Source organism: Hemitrygon akajei, chromosome 26 (genome assembly GCF_048418815.1).
Source record: "Hemitrygon akajei chromosome 26, sHemAka1.3, whole genome shotgun sequence".
NCBI classification, from domain to species: Eukaryota; Metazoa; Chordata; class Chondrichthyes; order Myliobatiformes; family Dasyatidae; genus Hemitrygon; species Hemitrygon akajei.
The window spans coordinates 22,206,953-22,226,853 of NC_133149.1; the positions used below are offsets into that span (position 1 = coordinate 22,206,953).

The 19,901-nt window shown below is 43.1% G+C and overlaps 1 protein-coding gene across 2 annotated transcripts in view; it reads left to right on the forward strand.

Moving 5' to 3' along the window:
- LOC140716806 (high affinity cGMP-specific 3',5'-cyclic phosphodiesterase 9A-like) overlaps positions 1 to 19,901 on the forward strand; it is a 116,038-nt gene that overhangs the window by 38,137 nt on the left and 58,000 nt on the right. For both annotated transcript variants that reach the window (XM_073029717.1, XM_073029718.1), the window contains exons 7-8: positions 4,718 to 4,799; positions 5,367 to 5,448. In XM_073029717.1, coding sequence (XP_072885818.1) covers positions 4,718 to 4,799; positions 5,367 to 5,448 — 164 coding nt within the window. The remainder of the gene's footprint in view (positions 1 to 4,717; positions 4,800 to 5,366; positions 5,449 to 19,901) is intronic.

Below are 19,901 nucleotides of genomic sequence, written 5' to 3' on the forward strand. Positions count from 1 at the left end.
GAGGGCTAAGCACACACCCTTGCTGTGCACCTGCGCTGACGGTGATTGTGAAGATGTTGCTGCCAATCCAAGCTAACTGGGGTCTGCAAGTGAGTGACATTGAGTGACCAGGGTTGTCATTAGATGCACATCTGAACACTAATATCCACAAAATTGCCTGGTCCACTTTCCTGAATGGGCCTTATTTCATGTAGGAAAAATGATTAATGAAGTATTGGACCCATAGGCTTTATAAATAGAGAGTGCAAGAACAAGGCAGTCATGACAAACCTTTATGATATAAACATTGGATTGGCCACAAATGGAAGATCTTATCTGGGCACTGCACTTTAGAAAATAAGTGAAGGCTTTGAAAATAGCAAGATGCAAATCTAATTTTTTACAAATAGATTTATTTAGAACCTGGAATGTATTGCAGGTAATAGTGAAGGCAGATTCAATTGTGACATTCCAGAGAGCTCCGTAATTATCTGATGGGAAAGAATCTGCAGGTCCTTGACAAGAGGGACAAGCTAGATCACTCTTACATATGGTCACAACAGATTCAATGGGCTGATTAGTTTCCAGGATTGTAACCATTCTATGAAACAATAACCAAGGTGATGTAACCTGGGAAAAATTGTTCACATGCCTTTGAAATAAACAAGTGCTAAGGTAACCGATTTCTAGCCATGAGAGTGAAAGCTTTTTTTAGCAGGCATTTCTCTCAATCTGTGAAATTGTGACACTGATCTGCATTAGCCAAATATAGTGGCCTGCTTGGTTGCTGTGGTTATCATAGTTGTTGGCCAAGCTATAATTTGCATCAAAATCCACAGGGCTACAAACAAAATGTAATTGCGCCAAACACTGCAACCACAGCTGTTTCATAAAACTCCTGCTTACATTGCTGCCAGATGGGGGAGTCACAAGAATTTCGACTCAACTCAATAACATCCCTCCAGGACAGGGGTGTCAAACTCATTTTAGGTCACGGGCCGGATTGAGCAAAATGCAGCTTCATGCGGGCCGGATCAGTCGGACGCGTGCGAACGCAGCTTTCGTTGCCTCCGTTTTTTCAGCCTGCTCTCATGTGTCTCAGTCTCTGCAATAACTACAAAGTGTTTCACTTTACAAATTCCGTTTCTTATGAAGAAGACTGCCGAATAAACACTAAAAACCCTGAAAACCTGGTACCTGAATAAACTCAGCATTAGCCATATCATACGCCATAGGCGCTTCGATTACTGGGGCCAGCTTTAATAGTAATTAGATATTATCTCGTGGGCCAAAGATAATTCCACCGCGGGCCGGATTTGGCCCTTTACTAGAAAGTCACAGTCCTTTACTAGAAAGCTGGCTCTGGGTACATATTCTGCTTGCACTCTTGACCCTGGCTCACATTCCAGACTAATGGTTAAGCCATGTACCAGACAATTGGATACTGGATTATTAGAGTTTACAGTAGATTATCTGTAATTACTCCTATCTACAGGGAGACGAGAGGTTGCTTGAGTCCAAAACAAGATACAATGTCGCTTCTGGATCTCCAAGGTTTTTCCACCTCCTCTGATGTCTTGCCTGCTAATTAAATTTGTATAAATACAGTACTGTTGTCTATACTCACAGTGCAAGGAAGATCTTTCCACTTGAAAATCAGAAAGACTACAAACACTAGAAATCTGAAATAAAAACAGAAAATGCTGGAGAAACACAGCAGATAATGCAGCATCAGTGGAGGGACAAGCAATCTAAGACACCTCATCAGATTAATTGACTTAACAGATTAACATTATATCAGCAGGACATAAACTTTTCCTTTAATCAAACAATCCATCGATTTGTTCATGTAGTGGTGGTAATGCCCTATGTGTAACCTTTCCCCGCAGAATCACTGTAACTACTGCACCAACTTCACCACACCTGTTGGCGTATAACCCTGAATCTTAGCAGGTCACTTTTAAGATATTCCATCATGGACAGTCCCTTGATCTTGAAGACTAAGTTTTGGGCAGATCAGAAGATGTTTCAGTTTTCACTAGCCTTCTATAAGGTCATAAAATATAGGAGCAGAACTGGGCCATCCACCCCATCAAGTCTGCTCCACCATTCCATCATGGCTGATTTATGATCCCTCTCAACCCCATTCTTCTACCTTCCCCCATAACCTTTGACACCCTTACTAACCAAGAACCTATCAACCTCTGCTTTTAAGTACACCCAATAATTTGACCCCCACAGCCACCTGTGGCAATGCATTACACAGATTCACCACCCTCTGACTAACAAAATTTCTCTGCTTTTCTGTTCTAAAGGGATGTCTTTGTAGCTGTGCCCTCTGGTCCTAGACTTCCCCATTAAAGGAACCCTCCTCTCCACATCCACTCCAGTTAGGCCCTTCAATATTCCATAGGTTTCACTGAGATCCTCAACAATGGTCCACGTCTGACTTTTTGTGCTTGTTGGGAACTCCCCACAAAGCACAGTACAAGGAACACAGTAGTTTGGGATGAGCCATGACAAATACCATTGTAACTCTTTACAGATCATCTTAGAAATATTCCAATAGAGTTCATTGACAGTGTCAGACCCTTGACTGTGCATGAAGGATCAACAGCAGTGAAGCAAGGTGTTGTTGCTTGTTTCTAAGTCCTGTTAATGAGGCATTCTATCTAATGATTTTACAGTCTGTTTGTATGGGAATCATCATTCTCATTATCTTTCGGGGCCTTGAGGACATGCCTTGTTGACCACTGGCTTGTGGTCAAAGGTGTTTCTCTGTACAAATCTTTCTACAAGAGACAGTTGTTATGACCAGGTTCAAGTGAATGGAACATTTTATGGCAATATTGCCAGGTCCATCCCTCAACACCAGTACAACACTCCAGTTGGTAGTGGCACTTGGTGCTTGCATATCCAGAGTCAATATGCACCTAGATCCAGCCACATATAAGATAAATCATGATGGGTGCAGTTTTCCCATCTTCCTCTGGAGGTTCATGAATGCTTCTACAAGCATGAAAAAGCTTTGGTCTCCAGTACAGTGCAGGATCTAGGTATGGCCCCACATGCATCTCATGGAGTAACAACTAAAGCACCTCACTCCTGATGATCAGGGTCTTTCTTGCAATCAACAGGTAGCGCTGGTCCCACAATCACAGATTCTGCTTCTCTTTGGCTATATTTGCCACCCAGTTCTCAGTGAAATCACTGGCCCTTCTGAACTCTATTCCTAGCACCTTTAGATGATCTAACATGATGGTGGAGACCAGCTGCCAAAGAACAAGGCCTCACTTTCATTGTGATCCATTCTGGCCCCTGAGGGCATTTAAGATTGGTCACAGGTGCACATCAGTCTGTGGGCAGATTTTGCATCTGAGGAGGAGGCAACTACATCATCAATACATACTTCCCATTACATTGCTGGCATTTAGGAGGTCCTCCATCTCTGGCGGAGTTCAGGGCTTCCTTTCAGTAGCTTCCTCTCAGTTTTCACTACTGTCAGTCATTCAAGTCCTGGGTGGAGACTCAGGAATACCATTGCACTCAGATGCAGAAGGGTTCTTCACTGCTGTCTCTGCAATAATTTTGTTTTACCATTCAGAGTTGTTAGTCCTGAGGTGAATCCCCAAACCTAGAGGACTGCTGGACCACTCTTACTCTGGCCTCTATCCTTTGACCTTTTTGACATGAGTGACCCTACCAAGAGCCAAAGCATAAAGTCTTTCCACCCATGGATTCTGGAGCACTGCCAGTTAGAAGTTTAGCTGTAGGTTCCTCAAGAAAGTTATGACATAGCTTAATTCAAAGATTCAAAGTACACTTATTATCAAAGTATCTATGCAGTTTACAACCATGAGGTTTGTCTTTCCGCAGACAGCCACAAAACTGAAAAAGAAAACCATGGAACCCATTCAAAGAAAAACATCGAACCCACAACGCGCAAAAAAAAGAACAAATTGCGCAAATGGCAAAAAAATTAGTGAAAAACACAGAATAGAAAACTCCAAACCACAAATTATTGAACCAGTCCAGGTATATTCAGCTCTGCTCAGTTCAATCTAGCGCTGTGTTGTTCGCTAACTTTAGGCTGCAGAGCCAGTCTGCCCTGATCAAAATTGCACAAAATGGCAACAAAAAGGAGTGACCAGAAACGCATCAAAACATGAATGAACTACAGAGTCCAATTGACAAACTGCATTGATTGAACCTTTCCCAAGACCCAGAACTGCAGCAGCATTGAGCAAGAGGGAGAGAGGGACCATTCAAATTCAAGGACCTTCCTCTGAGTGCAGTGGATGAGAGGGAGAGAGAGACCATCACACACAGACTCCTTCCTCCAGCAGCAGTGAGCAGGAGGCTGAACACTCACTCGCCTTGATGTTTTAATCAGTGAGATCCGTGAGAAATGGAGTTGATCATAGGCTCACACCCCATCTCCAGGCTTCTTGGCTTCCAGGCCGCACACTTCGCTCGAAGCCTCACCAAACTCGCTTGGAGATAGCAAGATGCCAGATTGCTCAGTCGACCTGAAAACACAGCAACAAAATGTAGATTAAAGGCAGAACCACATTTGAAAGAAAAAGAAGTGAAAGAAGTAATTTCGTGAACCATCTGAAGGACCTCGTTTTGTGTGCTGGCACCATCTTCTCCAGAAATAATCTTGAAAAATGTTTGGGTTCAAATCTTTTGGCTGCACCTTTTAATATGCTAATTTTTACTTTCTTTTCGTTTCCAGTGGAAGGATTAAAGGTGGTAGAGATAGAGAAGTGTAAGAATGATTTGAAGACACTTAAGGATGAATTGTCTTTGGGAAACAGGTGAGAGACATCAATGATTGCATTCCAATTTATTCATCATCAGATTTCTGAATGGTCCATGAACATTGCCTCACTATTTTGCTGTCTTTTCACGCTATTTATTTGTTTATTTATGTTTCTTATTGGGACTTATAGTAATTTTTAAGTATTGTACTGCACTGCTGCTGCAAAACAACATATTTAATGATATATGTCAATGATAATAAACCTAATTCTGATTCTGATTCTGAATGATTATTGGGGGGGGGGGCAAAAACGAATTGCAGCAATGCTACAAAATGTGACAATGGGCTACAAATTAAACTGGCTCCAGAGAACTCCACGAATCACCTTCAGACGCTGATGTGAGACCTTGCACGTCCACCAATGAAATCCAAAGGATGAAACCCACACCAGTGCAGTGCTCCCACAGTACGACGTAGGAGTCTCAGTCTGCATGTTTCTGGAATGGGATTTGAATCTACAAACTCTGACTTGGAAAGAAGGATGCTTACATCGAGCCAGAGTTAACAACACACTGGACCACAGCTGAGGTTTTCTAATTCTATTAAATTTTATTTCTGCCAGGTCAAACACACCTTGTAAGCATACATTCATGGAGGATCCTATAAAGTTGACACCACAACGCGATGTTCCAAGATATCCCAAGGTAATTGCCCAAATATAGTAAATCTACTGGGATTCTGCAGGCACAATATGATGAGACTGCTTGTAATGAATGCTACCCACTGAAACTATCGCTGTTAACCTCGGCTAATCAGAAGGAGAAGTGTAGCAGGAAATTTAAGAATGGACAGTAAAGACCGAATATAGGCACAAGAGGGATTTACAGCAGGGGAAAGAGGGAGCAAAGTGTTTGAATCATTTTCTATGGAATGTGAAAGAGTGCATATCAGTTTTCTGTGTGGTTAATGCTTGTCTGCTTAGCTTGTTGACTTTCAGACTGCACAATATCGAAAACCTTTATCTCTGGGATACCAGTCCCCATCTCTGCCCCTTCACTGAAGTTGACGTTAGTTGAAACATGCTGAATTACCTATGTAGCTGGAGCTTAACCAGCATAAGCCCCACAAGCTAAGGGTGCAACATTCTAAGGGGTTGCCCTATGTATGGGGCACAGCGGCTGCTCAGGCCCTTCTGGAGTTCGGAGCTCAGTTCCGGTGCCGTTCTGTAAGGAGTCTTTGGACATCCTCCCCGTGGAATGTGTGGGTTTTCTCCGGATCCTCCCATTTCCTCCCACAGTCCAAATATGTACCAGGTAGGTTAGTTGGCCCATTGTAAGTTGCCCCATAATTAGGCTAGGGTTAATCAGGATTTGTCAGGGTCACTGGGGTGGCATGACGCAAAGGGCTAGAAGTGCCTACTCTGCAATATATCACTAAATAGATAAATATTTCCAGAATTAAGTGGGAAGAATCCTTCTGAGGAAATTGGGATTATTCCTTTGCAGCCGACGTAACCATCTTAGTGGTGTAGGAACTCATCAAAAGTCTATGGAGACTGCACTTTCAGGATGAGGAAGATGCATTAAAGAGGTCACATAAGGATGATTCGTGGCAGGATGTCATTATCTGCTTTTATTCCAGTGAGGAAGCTTTGAGCAGTGGCATTTGCTGGAATCATTGGCTTCCCACAAATGCTGACAACCATCTGTTGTACTCGTGTGCTCGTGAGAGATCCACTTACTCTTTTGTCAGAACCAAGCTAATCAACGTGCTAGACCATCAGCTGTTCATCATTGTCAATTCAATGTTTCCAGGCAGTACCCTTGATGCATTCATTCTTGGGTAGAGGTTGCTGCTGTACAGAGAGATAGATCCTAAGGAATGAGTTACCCTCTCTTCCCTGGCTTCTCCACTCTCACTGCTACAGAGCCCTTCTACAATGAAAGTCACACATACCAGAATGGTAATGGGGAATGTTGTTGGCAAGTTCACTGTACAATTCTGAGATCTCCATCAGTCAGTGTCCACTCCTGTGTAACCCAAACAGGTGTGCAGATTTCAGCATTGCATGTTAACTGTGGCACAGACCAGCTAAATGCAGGAAGCATCATCTTATGGCACCGAGGCTCTCTCCTCAAGACCTGTGGAGAGTGTAGGGGGATGAGGAAGAGGGACACAGGAGGAGGAAGCCATAAATGAGGACTCGTGGACCACCTGCCCCCAGGGGGACGCAGGAAGGCAACCAATGCAATAATGAAAATGGTGCACATAGAGGCCTCTCATTGCTGGACTGAGAAGTAAGTCTCTATGTGGAGTGGGACAGTAACTTTAAATTCCTTGGCATTATCATATCAGAGGATCTGTCCTGGGACAAGTTTGTATGTGTCATCACAAAGAAGGCACAACAATGCCTCTACTTTCTTAAAAGTTTGTGTAGATTTGGCATGTCATCTAAAACTTTGACAAACTTCTATAGATACACAGTGGACAGTATCCTGACTGGTTGCATCATGGGCTGGTATGGAAACACCAATGCTCAGGAATGGAAAATTCTATAGAAAGTGATGGATACAGCCCAGTCCATCACAGGCAAAGCCCTCACCATCCTTGAGCACATTTACAAGAAGCACTGTCACAAAAAAACAGCAGCAATCATCAATGACACCCGCCATCCAGGCCATGCTCTCTTCTTGCAACTATTGGGCAAGAGGTACAGGAGCCTTGGGTCCCACACCAAAGGTTCAGGAAGAGCTATTACCCTACAACCATCAGGCTCCTGAACCAGTGTGGATAACATCACTTATCTCAATTCTGAACTGATTCCACAATCAGTTCAAGAACCCAGCAACTCATGTTCTCAGTATGACCTATTATTTTATAATTATACAACTTGTCTTCTTTTGCACATTTGGTTATTTGTCAGTCTTTATTCATGTCTAACTTTCATAAGTCCTATTGCATTTTTTCCTGTGAATGCCTGCAAGAAAATGAATCTCAACGTAGTATTTGGTGTCATATGCGTACTTTGATAATAAATTTACTTTGACTTTGAATTCCAGTCTTAGTAACTCACCAAGATAAAGGAATTCCATACAATAAAAATACTTCCACAAGCACCTTTCTGCCAAATCAGTTAAAGTAATCACCCTCCCTCATCCTCCTTTTCCACCATTATGTACCAATCACGGAAGGAGTGCATTATCCACTTACTGCAACAGCTTTTGCAGAACCAGTTCCCTATAGACTGGAACCTAACAAATAGAGCAGGATGCTCCACAAAATTCTCCCTGACTGTTCCTCATTCCATGTCTATTCATTGTTTTATCTTTTAAGTTCATTGTACTGCTGATCAACATTGATGTTTGGTAGGAAACAGAGACCCATACAAAATAACAGTCTAACGTGGCAATAAATGAATGAGGACATCCCGAAAAAGTTCACATTTTCAGTTACAGTACACAAGTCTCTTAATCATCAATAAGATCAAACTTACCTGATTCCATTCATGAGTAATCTAAATCCAGGGATTAAGATGGATGTCGCCAGGACTTGAGTTATAGAGAGAGGTTGGGCAGGCTAGGTCTTTATTTCCTGGTGTGTAGAAGATGGGAGGAAATCTTATAGAGGTGTATAAAATCAAGAGGGGGGAATAGGGGGAATGCAGGGTTGGGGAATCAAGAACTAGAGGGTATAGGTTTAAGGTGAGAGGGACAAGATTTAATAGCAACTTGAGGGTCAACAATTTTTACACAAGGGGTGGTATGTATGTTGAATGATTTGCCAGAGGAGGTACAATAAAACTTTTAAAAGAGTTGGATAAGAAAGATTTAGAAGGATATGGGCCAAATGCTGACAAATGGGACTAGCTTGGATAGGCACCTGTTTCCGTGGTGTATGACTCCATGACTCAACTGCACAAATGGATCTTTTCATGGCGAGTGCGGTGTGGTGATGGTTGCGGATTCTAAATGGTGGAAGCAGATTACATCACACGATCCCCAGCAAAATGGTCTGATCAAAGCACTGTACTTCTGCTGCACAATCCACCTTTTAACACTGCACCTCTCACATGGGCATCTCCGTTTAATTTTCTTCCCAGAAGGAGCTCCTATGGCACACCATACAAGGTTCTGCAAGTGACCTCCATCATCTGAAAATGAAATTCTGACACCTTGCGCCTGAAAGTGGGAGATTGAGGTCTTAAGTAATCAAAGGTCTGAAACAATGACAGAGATATATAACAGAGATGAGGAGGAATTTCTTTAGTCAGAGGGTGGTGAATAGTGGAATTCATTGCTGCAGACAGCTGTGGAGGCCAAGTCACTGGGTATATTTAAAGCAGAGGTTGATAGGCTCTTGATTAGTAAGAATGTCAAAGCTTACAAGGAGAAGGCAGGAGAATGGTGTTGAGAGGGATAATAAATCAGCCATGATGGAGTAGCAGAGCAGATTTGATGGGCCAAAATGCCTAATGCTGCTCCTATGTCTTAAGGTCTTGGTGAGGGCCCCCATTGGTCAGAGTTGGCCATGGATATGTTGTCCTAGCAGTCTAGATACACAAGCCAGGGCATTTACGATATGAACGGACTATATTAACTTTTGTGTGGATGCCGTTGTCCCTGTTAGAACTGTTCGCTGCTATCCCAATAATAAGCCCTGGATCACTAGTCACATCAAAGGCCTCCTAAACCAGAAGAAGAGGGCCTTTAAAGATGGTGATCGGTTGGAGCTTAAAAGAGTTCAGAAGGAACTCAGAGTACAGATAAGGGGGGCAAAGGAGCAGTATAGGAGGAAGCTAGAACAAAAGCTGCAGAAAAAAAGCATGAAGGAGGTGTGGGATAGGATGAAGATCATCACCGGATGCGGTGCAAAGCGGGGGGCGAACATAAGTGGAGATGTGGAGAAAGCGAACCAGCTGAACAACTTCTTCAATAGGTTCGACAGCACAATCTCATCCTCACCGCAGAACTCCACACCAGGCTTACTTCCCTCACAGGAAAATAGCCACTCACAGGAGACCTTGCCCATGCCCAGGATTACGGCTGCACAGGTGGAAGGTCAACTGAGGAAGATCTGTACCAGCAAGGCGGCTGGACCGGATGGAGTTTCCCCATGATTACTGAGGGCCTGTGCGACTGAGCTGGGAGAACCACTACAGCGCATCTTCAACATGAGCCTGGAGCAGAGAAGAGTACCCAGACAGTGGAAAACATCCTGTATTGTCCCGGTACCGAAGAAACCACAACCAAAGGAGTTGAATGACTTCAGACCTGTTGCCTTGACGTCGCACGTGATGAAGACCATGGAGCGGCTGATAATACAGAATCTGAGGCCACAAACCAGGCACGCCCAGGATCCTCTTCAGTTTGCGTATAAGGAGAAGGTGGGAGTGGAGGATGCTATCACGTATTTGCTGCACAAATCCCTCTCTCACCTAGATGGGGTCAGTTGTGCTGTGAGGATTACATTCCTGGACTTCTCTAGTGCCTTTAACACCATCCAGCCCAAGATCTTAAGGCACAAACTAACGGAGATGGGAGTAGACTCTCACATGGTGGAGTGGATAGTGGACTACTTGACAGATAGACCTCAGTATGTGCGGTTGGGAGACTGCAGGTCTGACACGGTGGCCAGCAGCACAGGAGCGCCGCAGGGGACTGTGCTCTCTCCGATCCTGTTCACCCTGTACACATCAGACTTCCAATATAACTCGGAGTCCTGCCATGTGCAGAAGTTCGCTGATGACACGGCCATAGTGGGGTGTGTCAGGAATGGACAGGAGGAGGAGTATAGGAAACTGATACAGGACTTTGTGATATGGTGCAACTCAAACTACCTGCGTCTCAATATCACCAAAACCAAGGAGATGGTGGTGGACTTTAGGAGATCTAGGCCTCATATGGAGCCAGTGATCATTAATGGAGAATGTGTGGAGCAGGTTAAGACCTACAAGTATCTGGGAGTACAGTTAGACGAGAAGCTAGACTGGACTGCCAACACAGATGCCTTGTGCAGGAAGGCACAGAGTCGACTGTACTTCCTTAGAAGGTTGGCGTCATTCAATGTCTGTAGTGAGATGCTGAAGATGTTCTATAGGTCAGTTGTGGAGAGCGCCCTCTTCTTTGTGGTGGCGTGTTGGGGAGGAAGCATTAAGAAGAGGGACGCCTCACGTCTTAATAAGCTGGTAAGGAAGGCGGGCTCTGTCGTGGGAAAAGTACTGGAGAGTTTAACATCGGTAGCTGAGCGAAGGGCGCTGAGTAGGCTACGGTCAATTATGGATAACTCTGAACATCCTCTACATAGCACCATCCAGAGACAGAGAAGCAGTTTCAGCGACAGGTTACTATCGATGCAATGCTCCTCAGACAGGATGAAGAGGTCAATACTCCCCAATGCCATTAGGCTTTACAATTCAACCGCCAGGACTTAAGAACTTTTTAAAAGCTATTATTAATGCTTTTTGAGATAGTGATTTAGATGCATATCATATTTTTTACTGAGTTAAGTATTGTATGTAATTAGTTTTGCTACAACAAGTGTATGGGACATTGGAAAAAAAGTTGAATTTCCCCATGGGGATGAATAAAGTATCTATCTATCTATCTATCTATCTATCTATCTATCTATCTATCTATCTATCTAAGAGCAAGCTGTTGCCCATGTAGCAAGCTCCCCCTCTCCACGCAACCGATGAACCCAAAGAAACGGCAGAGACTGATACAGTTTGGTACCAGCAGCATCGCAGGAGTTGTCAGTCAACATTGAACTCAACGTAAGACTGCCTTAGGGACTCCAGCTCCAGATTTTTCCCTCAGGGTTTACTCCCAAAGCCTTCTCCAAGAGCGGGCATAGCTGCAAGGCAGCGGAGGTTTGAGATCAGAGTTTTTCTTCTCCTAGATGAGTTACCAACCACAGCTGATGATCCCCATCTGCCCGAAGGTCTTATGTCTTATATTAAATTATTAGTAAAGGAGTTTACCAACATATGAAGCCAGAAATTACTGGGAAAATAAATTAAAAGAGAGGACATAAAGAAGTGCTGGCAGATGTTTAAACTGGTTTCTTAGTTCTTAAATCTATATCCCACAGGGAAATAAAGATTGCCTGAGAAAGATGATCTGTTTGTGGCTAATTAAGGAATTTAAGGATGGATCAGATTGAAAGAAGAGGCAATTCTGGGAGAATTAGTGGTAGGTCAAATGAATGGGAGCAATTTGGAAGCCAGCAAATGAGGATAAAGAGGAAAAATATTAAGGATTATACAAACAATAAACATAAAACCAGAAAAAGCTCCTTCAAGCATATAAAGAGAAACAGAGCAGGTGAGGTAAATATTGGTCTCTCATGAGGATGAGAATAGGGAATTAATATTGACAAATAAGGAACAGCAATGACATTAAACAAACAGCTTGTATTTTCCATCACATTAGAAAATACTAAAAGAATTTTAATAATGGTAATAAATCAAGAAGGGATGGCAAAGGGGGAAAAATATTTACCAGAGAAGGAAAAAAATGGTCGGAAGGCTGACAAATGACACAAGGCTGGACCTGGTGGCTTGTATAATTTCACTTAACAGAATCAGTTGCAGAAGAGATGCATGCTTTGGCTGTGTGTAGAAAGTAAGGATTCTTGGATTTGTAGGAATCAGGTTGTAACTAGAGAGGAGCTGGCACTGTGGAGATTAGCAATCTATACAGTGGTCAATTTATTAGGCACACCTGTACATCTGCTTATTAATGCAAATAACTAATCAGCCAATCATGTAGCAGCAATTCAATGCATAAAAGCATGCAAACTTGGTCAAGAGTTGTTGTTCAGACCAAACATAAGAATGGGGAAGTAATGTGATCTATGTGACTTTGACTATGGAATGATTGTTGGTGCCAGATAGGGTGGTTTGAGTATCTCAGAAGCTGCTGACCTCCTGGGATTTTCATGCACAACAGTCTCTGGAGTTCACAGAGAATGGTGTGAAAAACAAAAAAAAACACATCCAGCGAACAGCAGTTCCTGCCGCTGTCTGTAAAGAGTTTGTATGTTATCCCCGTGACCATGTGGGTTTCCTCCGAATGCTCTGGTTTCTCCTACAGTCCAAAGGCATACTCATTGGTAGGTTAGTTGGTCATTGGAAATTGTCCTGTGATTAGGCTAGGGTTAAATCAGGATTTGCTGGGTGGCGCAGCTTGAAGAGCCTGTTCCAAGCTGTTAATTAATCAATCAATCAATCAATCAGTAAATAAATAAATAAAGTTCTGTGGGTGAAAATGCCTTGTTAATGAGAGACATCAAAGGAGAATGGTCAGACTGGTTCAAGCTGACAGGAAGGTGAAGGTCACTCAATTAACCATGCGTTACAACAGTGCTGTGCAGAAGAACATCTCTGAACGCACAACACATCGAACCTTGAAATGGATGGGCTACCGCAGCAGAAGACCATAAACGTGCAGAAATATACTCAGTGACCACTTCACCTGATAAGGTGACCGTCAAGTGTATATTAATAGCTTAGGTGAAACAGCCAAGGGCATTGTGGTAAGATTTGGTGATCATACAAAAGTAGATGGGGAAACAAACTAAGGAAATAAAACTCCTCGGTCTGTGAACGAGGCAGATGGAATATCATACGGGGAAACATGAAATGACCTCCTATGGTACGAAGATTGATAAAACATGAGGAGAGAATGCAGAAATCCTTGGTACTGAAAGATCAGGGTGTCTTCATGCACAAAACATAAAGTTAGCATGTTGGTATAACAAATATTTAGGAAGACAAACAGATGTTTGCCACCATTGCAAAGAGAATGGAGTATCAAAGGAAAGAATACAACTGTACAAGATATGGTGTGATTGCACCTGAAGCACTGTGCACAGGTTTGCTACTTAACTTGCATTAGAAGTGGATTATCTTATTTTATTTATTTAGCGATACCCCACAGAGGAGGCCCTTCCGGCCCTTCGAGCTGCACCACCCCAGCAACCCCAATTTAACCTTAACCTAATCATGGAGCAATTTACAATGGCCATTTAGCCTACCTGCTAGGTCTTTGGACTATGGGAGGAAACCTGAACATTCCATGGGGAGAACATAAAGAGACTCCTTACAGAGGACACCAGAACTGAACTCCAACCTTTGACGCCCGAGCTGTAATAGTTGAACTTAAGTTGAAGATGTTGCATTAGAAGTGGCTTGGAGAAATTTCACAAGGCTGATTTCTGAGGTGAAGGGGTTAGTTTAAAGGAATTCATTTGAGTTGAGAAGTATGAGGGGTGATCTTATAAAAACATTCAAGATTCTGAAGAGGCTTGATAAGGTAAATGTTTTCCCTTATAGGGGAATCTGGAACTAGAGGGCATGGCTCAAGATTAGGGACATGAATAAGGATGAATTCCTTCTCTGAGAGTCAGGAATCTTTGGAATTCTCTGCCAAGAGAACTGTTAATGCCAAATCGTTGAATATATTATACAGGCTGAAACGGGCAACTTGTAAAAGAGATGAGGGCTGTGAGAAAAAGGCAGGAAATGAAGCTGAAACAAGACTGGATAATGTTGAATGATTATTTTGGATATCAGGTCTCTCCTGATTTTGGACATGGTGGGAGAGAACTCTGCTCACAATAAAGTGACGTGTGTGGAGGCTGCATGTATCTGCCCCTGCTTGCGAGGGATAATCTCCCAAACACCCTGTATCACTGATGTCTCATGGGCCTTCCCTCTTGCTGGGCAGCAAGCTATTGGTGTGCTATGTCTGTTTGTGTGGAATAGTGAGCTGCCCACATGCAGCATCCATTCGCTCCAGAAGTGGGGACGATCTGCTCATGAGCCGTATCCCTGAGGCCAGAGAAATCAAACCGCTGCTCCCTAAGAATCGCAGTCTGACACAGGGCATCCCTCTGCTTTGGACTTCCTTGCAGCACCTCTCTGCTCTGTTAGAGAACAAAGTTGCACTGCTATAGAGCAACGATCAGATATCGAGCTGCATCAGGCAACCAACATTTGTCCTCAGAAAGTGTGACCTCTGTATCTGGCTTCAGTAAGCAGAGTGAGGAGGCTCCACACGACCTGTTGTACAAGCACAGAGATGGATGCCTACATTCCTTGCTATCTCCTGCATTCCGTCCAACCTGGTTGACAGTGTACTTACCGTCTCCATTTGCATGTGTGTCTTGCTAAGATGGCGCCTAATACTGACTCTCATGATTCATCCAAGCGAGTACGGATAGTTAGACTCTCCCTGTGGCAAACCACCACACATGATTTCTAGTTGCCTGCCAGGCTGTCACCCACTGGTGATTGGTCAACCACCATGTGACCTGCCACTCTCCATAGTAACACCTTGGTCCTTCCTGTTTCCATCCCCTCAGCACTAGGTGTGGGGCATCAGGCAAGGCAGCACAGGGATGGAGCAGCTGCCTCACAGTCCCAGCGAGCCAGTTTCAATCCTGACCTCCAGTGCTGTCTGCATGGAGCATTCGCCATGGAACTATTTTGGGGTTTCTTCAGGTACTCGTTTCCTCCCAAGTATAGCTTAGCAGTGATTGGTAACTGTCCACAGTAAATTGCATTCAGGTTGCAGGAGAGTGGTAGACCTGAGGAGGAAATTGATTGGAAAGAATAAAATGGGTTAGAACATAGAACAATACAGCACAGTACAGGCCATTCAGCCCACAATGTTGTGCCGACCCTTAAACCCTGCCTCCATATAACCCTCCGTCTTAAATTCCTCCATATACCTGTCTAGTAGTCTCTTAAGTTTCACTAGTGTATCTGCCTCCACCACTGACTCAGGCAGTGCATTCCACGCACCAACCACTCTCTGAGTAAAAAACCTTCTTCTAATATCCCCCTTGAACTTTCCTCCCCTTACCTTAAAGCCATGTCCTCTTGTACTGAGCAGTGGTGCCCTGGGGAAGAGGCTCTGGCTGTCCACTCTATCTATTCCTCTTAATATCTTGTATACCTCTATCATGTCTCCTCTCCTCCTCCTTCTCTCCAGAGAGTAAAGCCCTAGCTCCCTTAATCTCTGATCACAATGCATACTCTCTAAACCTTAGAGCACAGTCAGTTTAAAAACGGCTCGTTGATGGTCACACTTGCTGGGCTGAAGAGCTGGTTTCCATTTTGTATCTTTCTATAATAATGGCACTGACTTTCACTTTTCTCCTGCTTCTCCTTGTCTTTTCCCTTTCCTCTGGTCTTCACTCCTTCCACTCCAGAGCCCCCATTTATTCCTCACCTCCCTCCAGCATCCCCTCTGGCTCCTCCTGCCACATTTGTTTCGCCTTCACTACATAGGAGGTTGTCTCCCTCCTCCAAAAATATTGTGCAAAGACAAAATCAAGGATATATATTGATGCACCAAATGTGCTAATGTCCAACTTCTAAGCATCAGTCTCATGCTATTCTAAGGACATCAAATGTAATTGTGAAATGATATTCTTAGCAGACGAACATTCAAACCAATTTAAATTCAAGTTTCATCTTGGGCAGCTCCTTCTATAAGATTATAAAGGCAAAGGTAGAGAGGACAACCAGCACTCTTTTCCCAGTGGTGAATGGAGGAAAGTGTAGGGGAGATGTTCAAGGTAGAGCAGTTGTGTTTGGAATGCAGAGTTTGTGTTTGTTCTGGCAGAGGCTAATGCATTAGGTACTTTTAAGAAATAGGCACTTGGATGAAAGAAAACTGGAGGGTTATGGTTTTATATAGGAGGGAAGGTTAGATTGATAGTGGAGTAGGTTAAAAAGTTGGCCCAACTTCCTGGGGCAAAGGGGAGGACAAATAAGCCTTGGAGATGAGGATGAGAGCTTCAGTGTTGTGAAGTTTCCACTTCAGGAAGAATAGAAAAGCAGATGATTATTTATAAGGGTTGAGTTTCTGAATGTGAGTGTTCACACAAATCTGGGTATCCTTGTACGAAATGTACAGAAAGTTAATGTGTGGATATGGCAAATAAGTCGAAAGGCAAATGGGACATTGGCATTTATTACAAGGAGAATGGAATACAAATAGAGTTAGATTTTACTGTTATTGTACAGGGCCTTACTCACACCATACCTAGGGTACCCTGCATCCAGCTTTAATATTCATATATTTAGCCTGAAAGGTTGAATAAGCTTGTTGTTGTTCTCTCTACAATGTAGGAGGTTACAGGGAGACCTGATAGAGGTTTTTTAAATTATGTGATGCATAGCTAGGTTAGACAGTCAAAATCTTTTCTCGGGGGTAGAAATGTCAAACACCAAAAGACATGGTTTTATGACTAGAGGGGGAAGGTGTGGTAGGTGCCTGGAATAAGTTACTGGGAGAGTGGTGGAAGCAGGCAGTTTGGTGGAGATTAAAAAGCAAATATAGATAGACACATTAATATGAAGGGAATAGAGGCATATGGATGATACAAGGAAAGATATTCAGTATAAAAAATTGGCATCAAGTTCTGCACGGTGTCATACCACAAATGGTCTGTCCAGTGCTATACTATGCTATGTTCTAAATTTGAAACTAGCACTGAGATGGTTCAGTGAATTGATTCCAATGAGAAGGTTATCCTATGGTAGGTAGATAGTCAGATACAACAATATAAGGGCTTGACACAATCGATGCTGAGTGGATGCATCCTCTTGTGGGAGAGGGATGCAGATAGAACATGGTGAATAGTCTCCAGATAAGGAGATTGCCCCTTTTGGATTGAGATGAAAATAAATCAAATTTCTCAAAAGTTTGTGAAACATTTAATTTTCAATGCCATCTGTGAACATTGCATCACAAAGCAAACTTAATGCTGAGACAGAGTCTTAGAATTGAAGGATATAGGGATCAGGCAGGAAGGCAGAGATGTTGATTAGACTGAATGGTGGAGTAGACTTGTATGCCCTTCATTTGCTCCTATTTGGTTAGTTCTTAATGTTTCATTGATACCCCGCTGCCAATAGTTGTCAACTTCCTTGACAGCATAGTAGAAGTTAGAAATTTCTTCATCGTTCATTATACTGTTTGTGTATATTTGTGTGTTCTGACTTTCACAGTGACCTACTGCACAGAGTCATGAAGATCTGATGTTTTACTCAACTTCTTCAGCTCACTTAGCAATTGTGTTTAACCTGCATCCTCAGTTTTAGATTGGCCATGCAGTCTGGGATGACATAGAGTCGTAGAGCACTATAGCACAGAAACAAGCCATTTGGCCTAACTAGTCCTTGCAGAATTGTTATCCTGTCCAGTCCCATCGACCCACACTTGGACCATAGCCCTCCATACCCCTCCTATTCATGTACTTGCCCTCTTAAATGTTGCAATCAAACCCACATTCATCAATTCCAAAGGCAGCTTGTTCCATAGTCATACCACCCTCTTTCAATCTTTTTTACATTTTTCCTGTAGGTAGGTGACTAAAACTGCACGCAATGTTCCAAATCTGGCTTCACAAAATGTCTTGTACATCTTCAACATAACATCCCAACTCCTGTACTCAATACTCTGATCTATGAAGGCCAATGTACCAAAAGCTCTCTTTATGACCCTATCTACCTGTGATACTACTTTCAAGGGATTATTGATCTATATTCCAAGATCCCTTTGTTTTACTGCACTCCTCAGTGCCCTACACTTTACTGTGTAAGACCTACCCTGGTTTGTCCTCCCAAAGTGCAGCACCTCACACTTGTCTGCATTAAATTCCATCTGCCATTTTTCCAGCTGGTCCAGGTCCCACCACAAGATTTGATAGCCTTCCTCGCTGTTCACCACACCCCCAATATTAGTGTCATCCACTAATTTGTTGATCCAGTTTACCACATCATCATCCAGATCATTGATATAGATGACAAACAACAACAGACCCATCACCGATCCCTGTGGCACTCCATTAGTCCCAGGCCTCCAGTCAGACAGACAACCATCTACTACCCCTCTCTGGCTTCTCCCACAAAGCCAATGTCTAATCCAATTTACTACCTCATTCTGAATGCCAAGTGAATGAACCTTGGGGCTTTGTCAAAGGCCTTGACAAGATCCATGTAGACAACATCCACTACCTTGCCTTCATCAACTTTCCTGATAATCTTTTTGAAAAACTCTATAAGGTTGGTTCAACATGACCTAACATGCACAAAGCCATGTTGACTATCCCTGTCTATCCAAATACTTATATATCCTGTCTCTTAGAATACCTTCCAATAATTTACGCACTAGTGACACCAGGCTCACCGTCTTATAATTTCCTGGATTATTCTTGAATAATAGAACAACAGTAGCTATCCTCCAGTCCTCTGGCACCTCACCTGTGGTTAAGAACATTTTAAATACCTCTGCCAGAGTCCCAGCATTTTCTGCACCAGCCTCCCACAAGGTTCGTGGGAACACCTTGTCAGGCGCTGGGGACTTATCCACCTTAATTTGCCTCAAGACAGCAAGCACGTCCTCTTCTGTAATCTGGATACCATTCATGACCTCACTACTGTTTTGCCTTCGTTCTATAGACTCTCTGTACATTTCCCGAGTAAATACAGATACAAAAAAAATCTATTTAAGATTTCCTCCATCTCTTTCGGCTCTATGCATAGATGACCACACTGATCTTCAAGTGGACTAACTCTGTAATTTGCTATCTTTTTGCTCTTAATATATTTGTAGATGCCCTTGGATTTCCCTTCACCTTATCTGCTAGAGCCTTCTTTTAGCCCTCCTGATTTCCCTCAAGCGTTCTTTTACTCCTCAAGTGCTGCATTTATACCTTTGCTGCCTATACCCATCATGTACCTTCTTCTTCTTAACCAAGGCTTCAATAACCCTTGAAAACCAAGGTTCCCTAAACCTGTTATCCTTGCCTTTTATTCTAACAGGAACATACAACCTCTGTACTCTCAATGTTTTACTTTTGAAGACTTACCGCTTACCCCAAGCATGCCTTTGCCAGAAAATGACTTTTTCCAGTTCACACCTGCCAGACTCCTTCTCATGCCATCAAAATTGGCCTTTCTCCAATTTGGAATGTCAACCCATGGACCTGTCCTATCCTTCTCCATAATTATCTTGAAATTAACAGCATTATGATCACTAGATCCAAAGTATTCCCTTACACACACTTCTGTCACCTGCCCTATCTTGTTCCCGAATAGGAGATGCAGTACCATACTCTCTCTGGTTGGGACCTCTATATT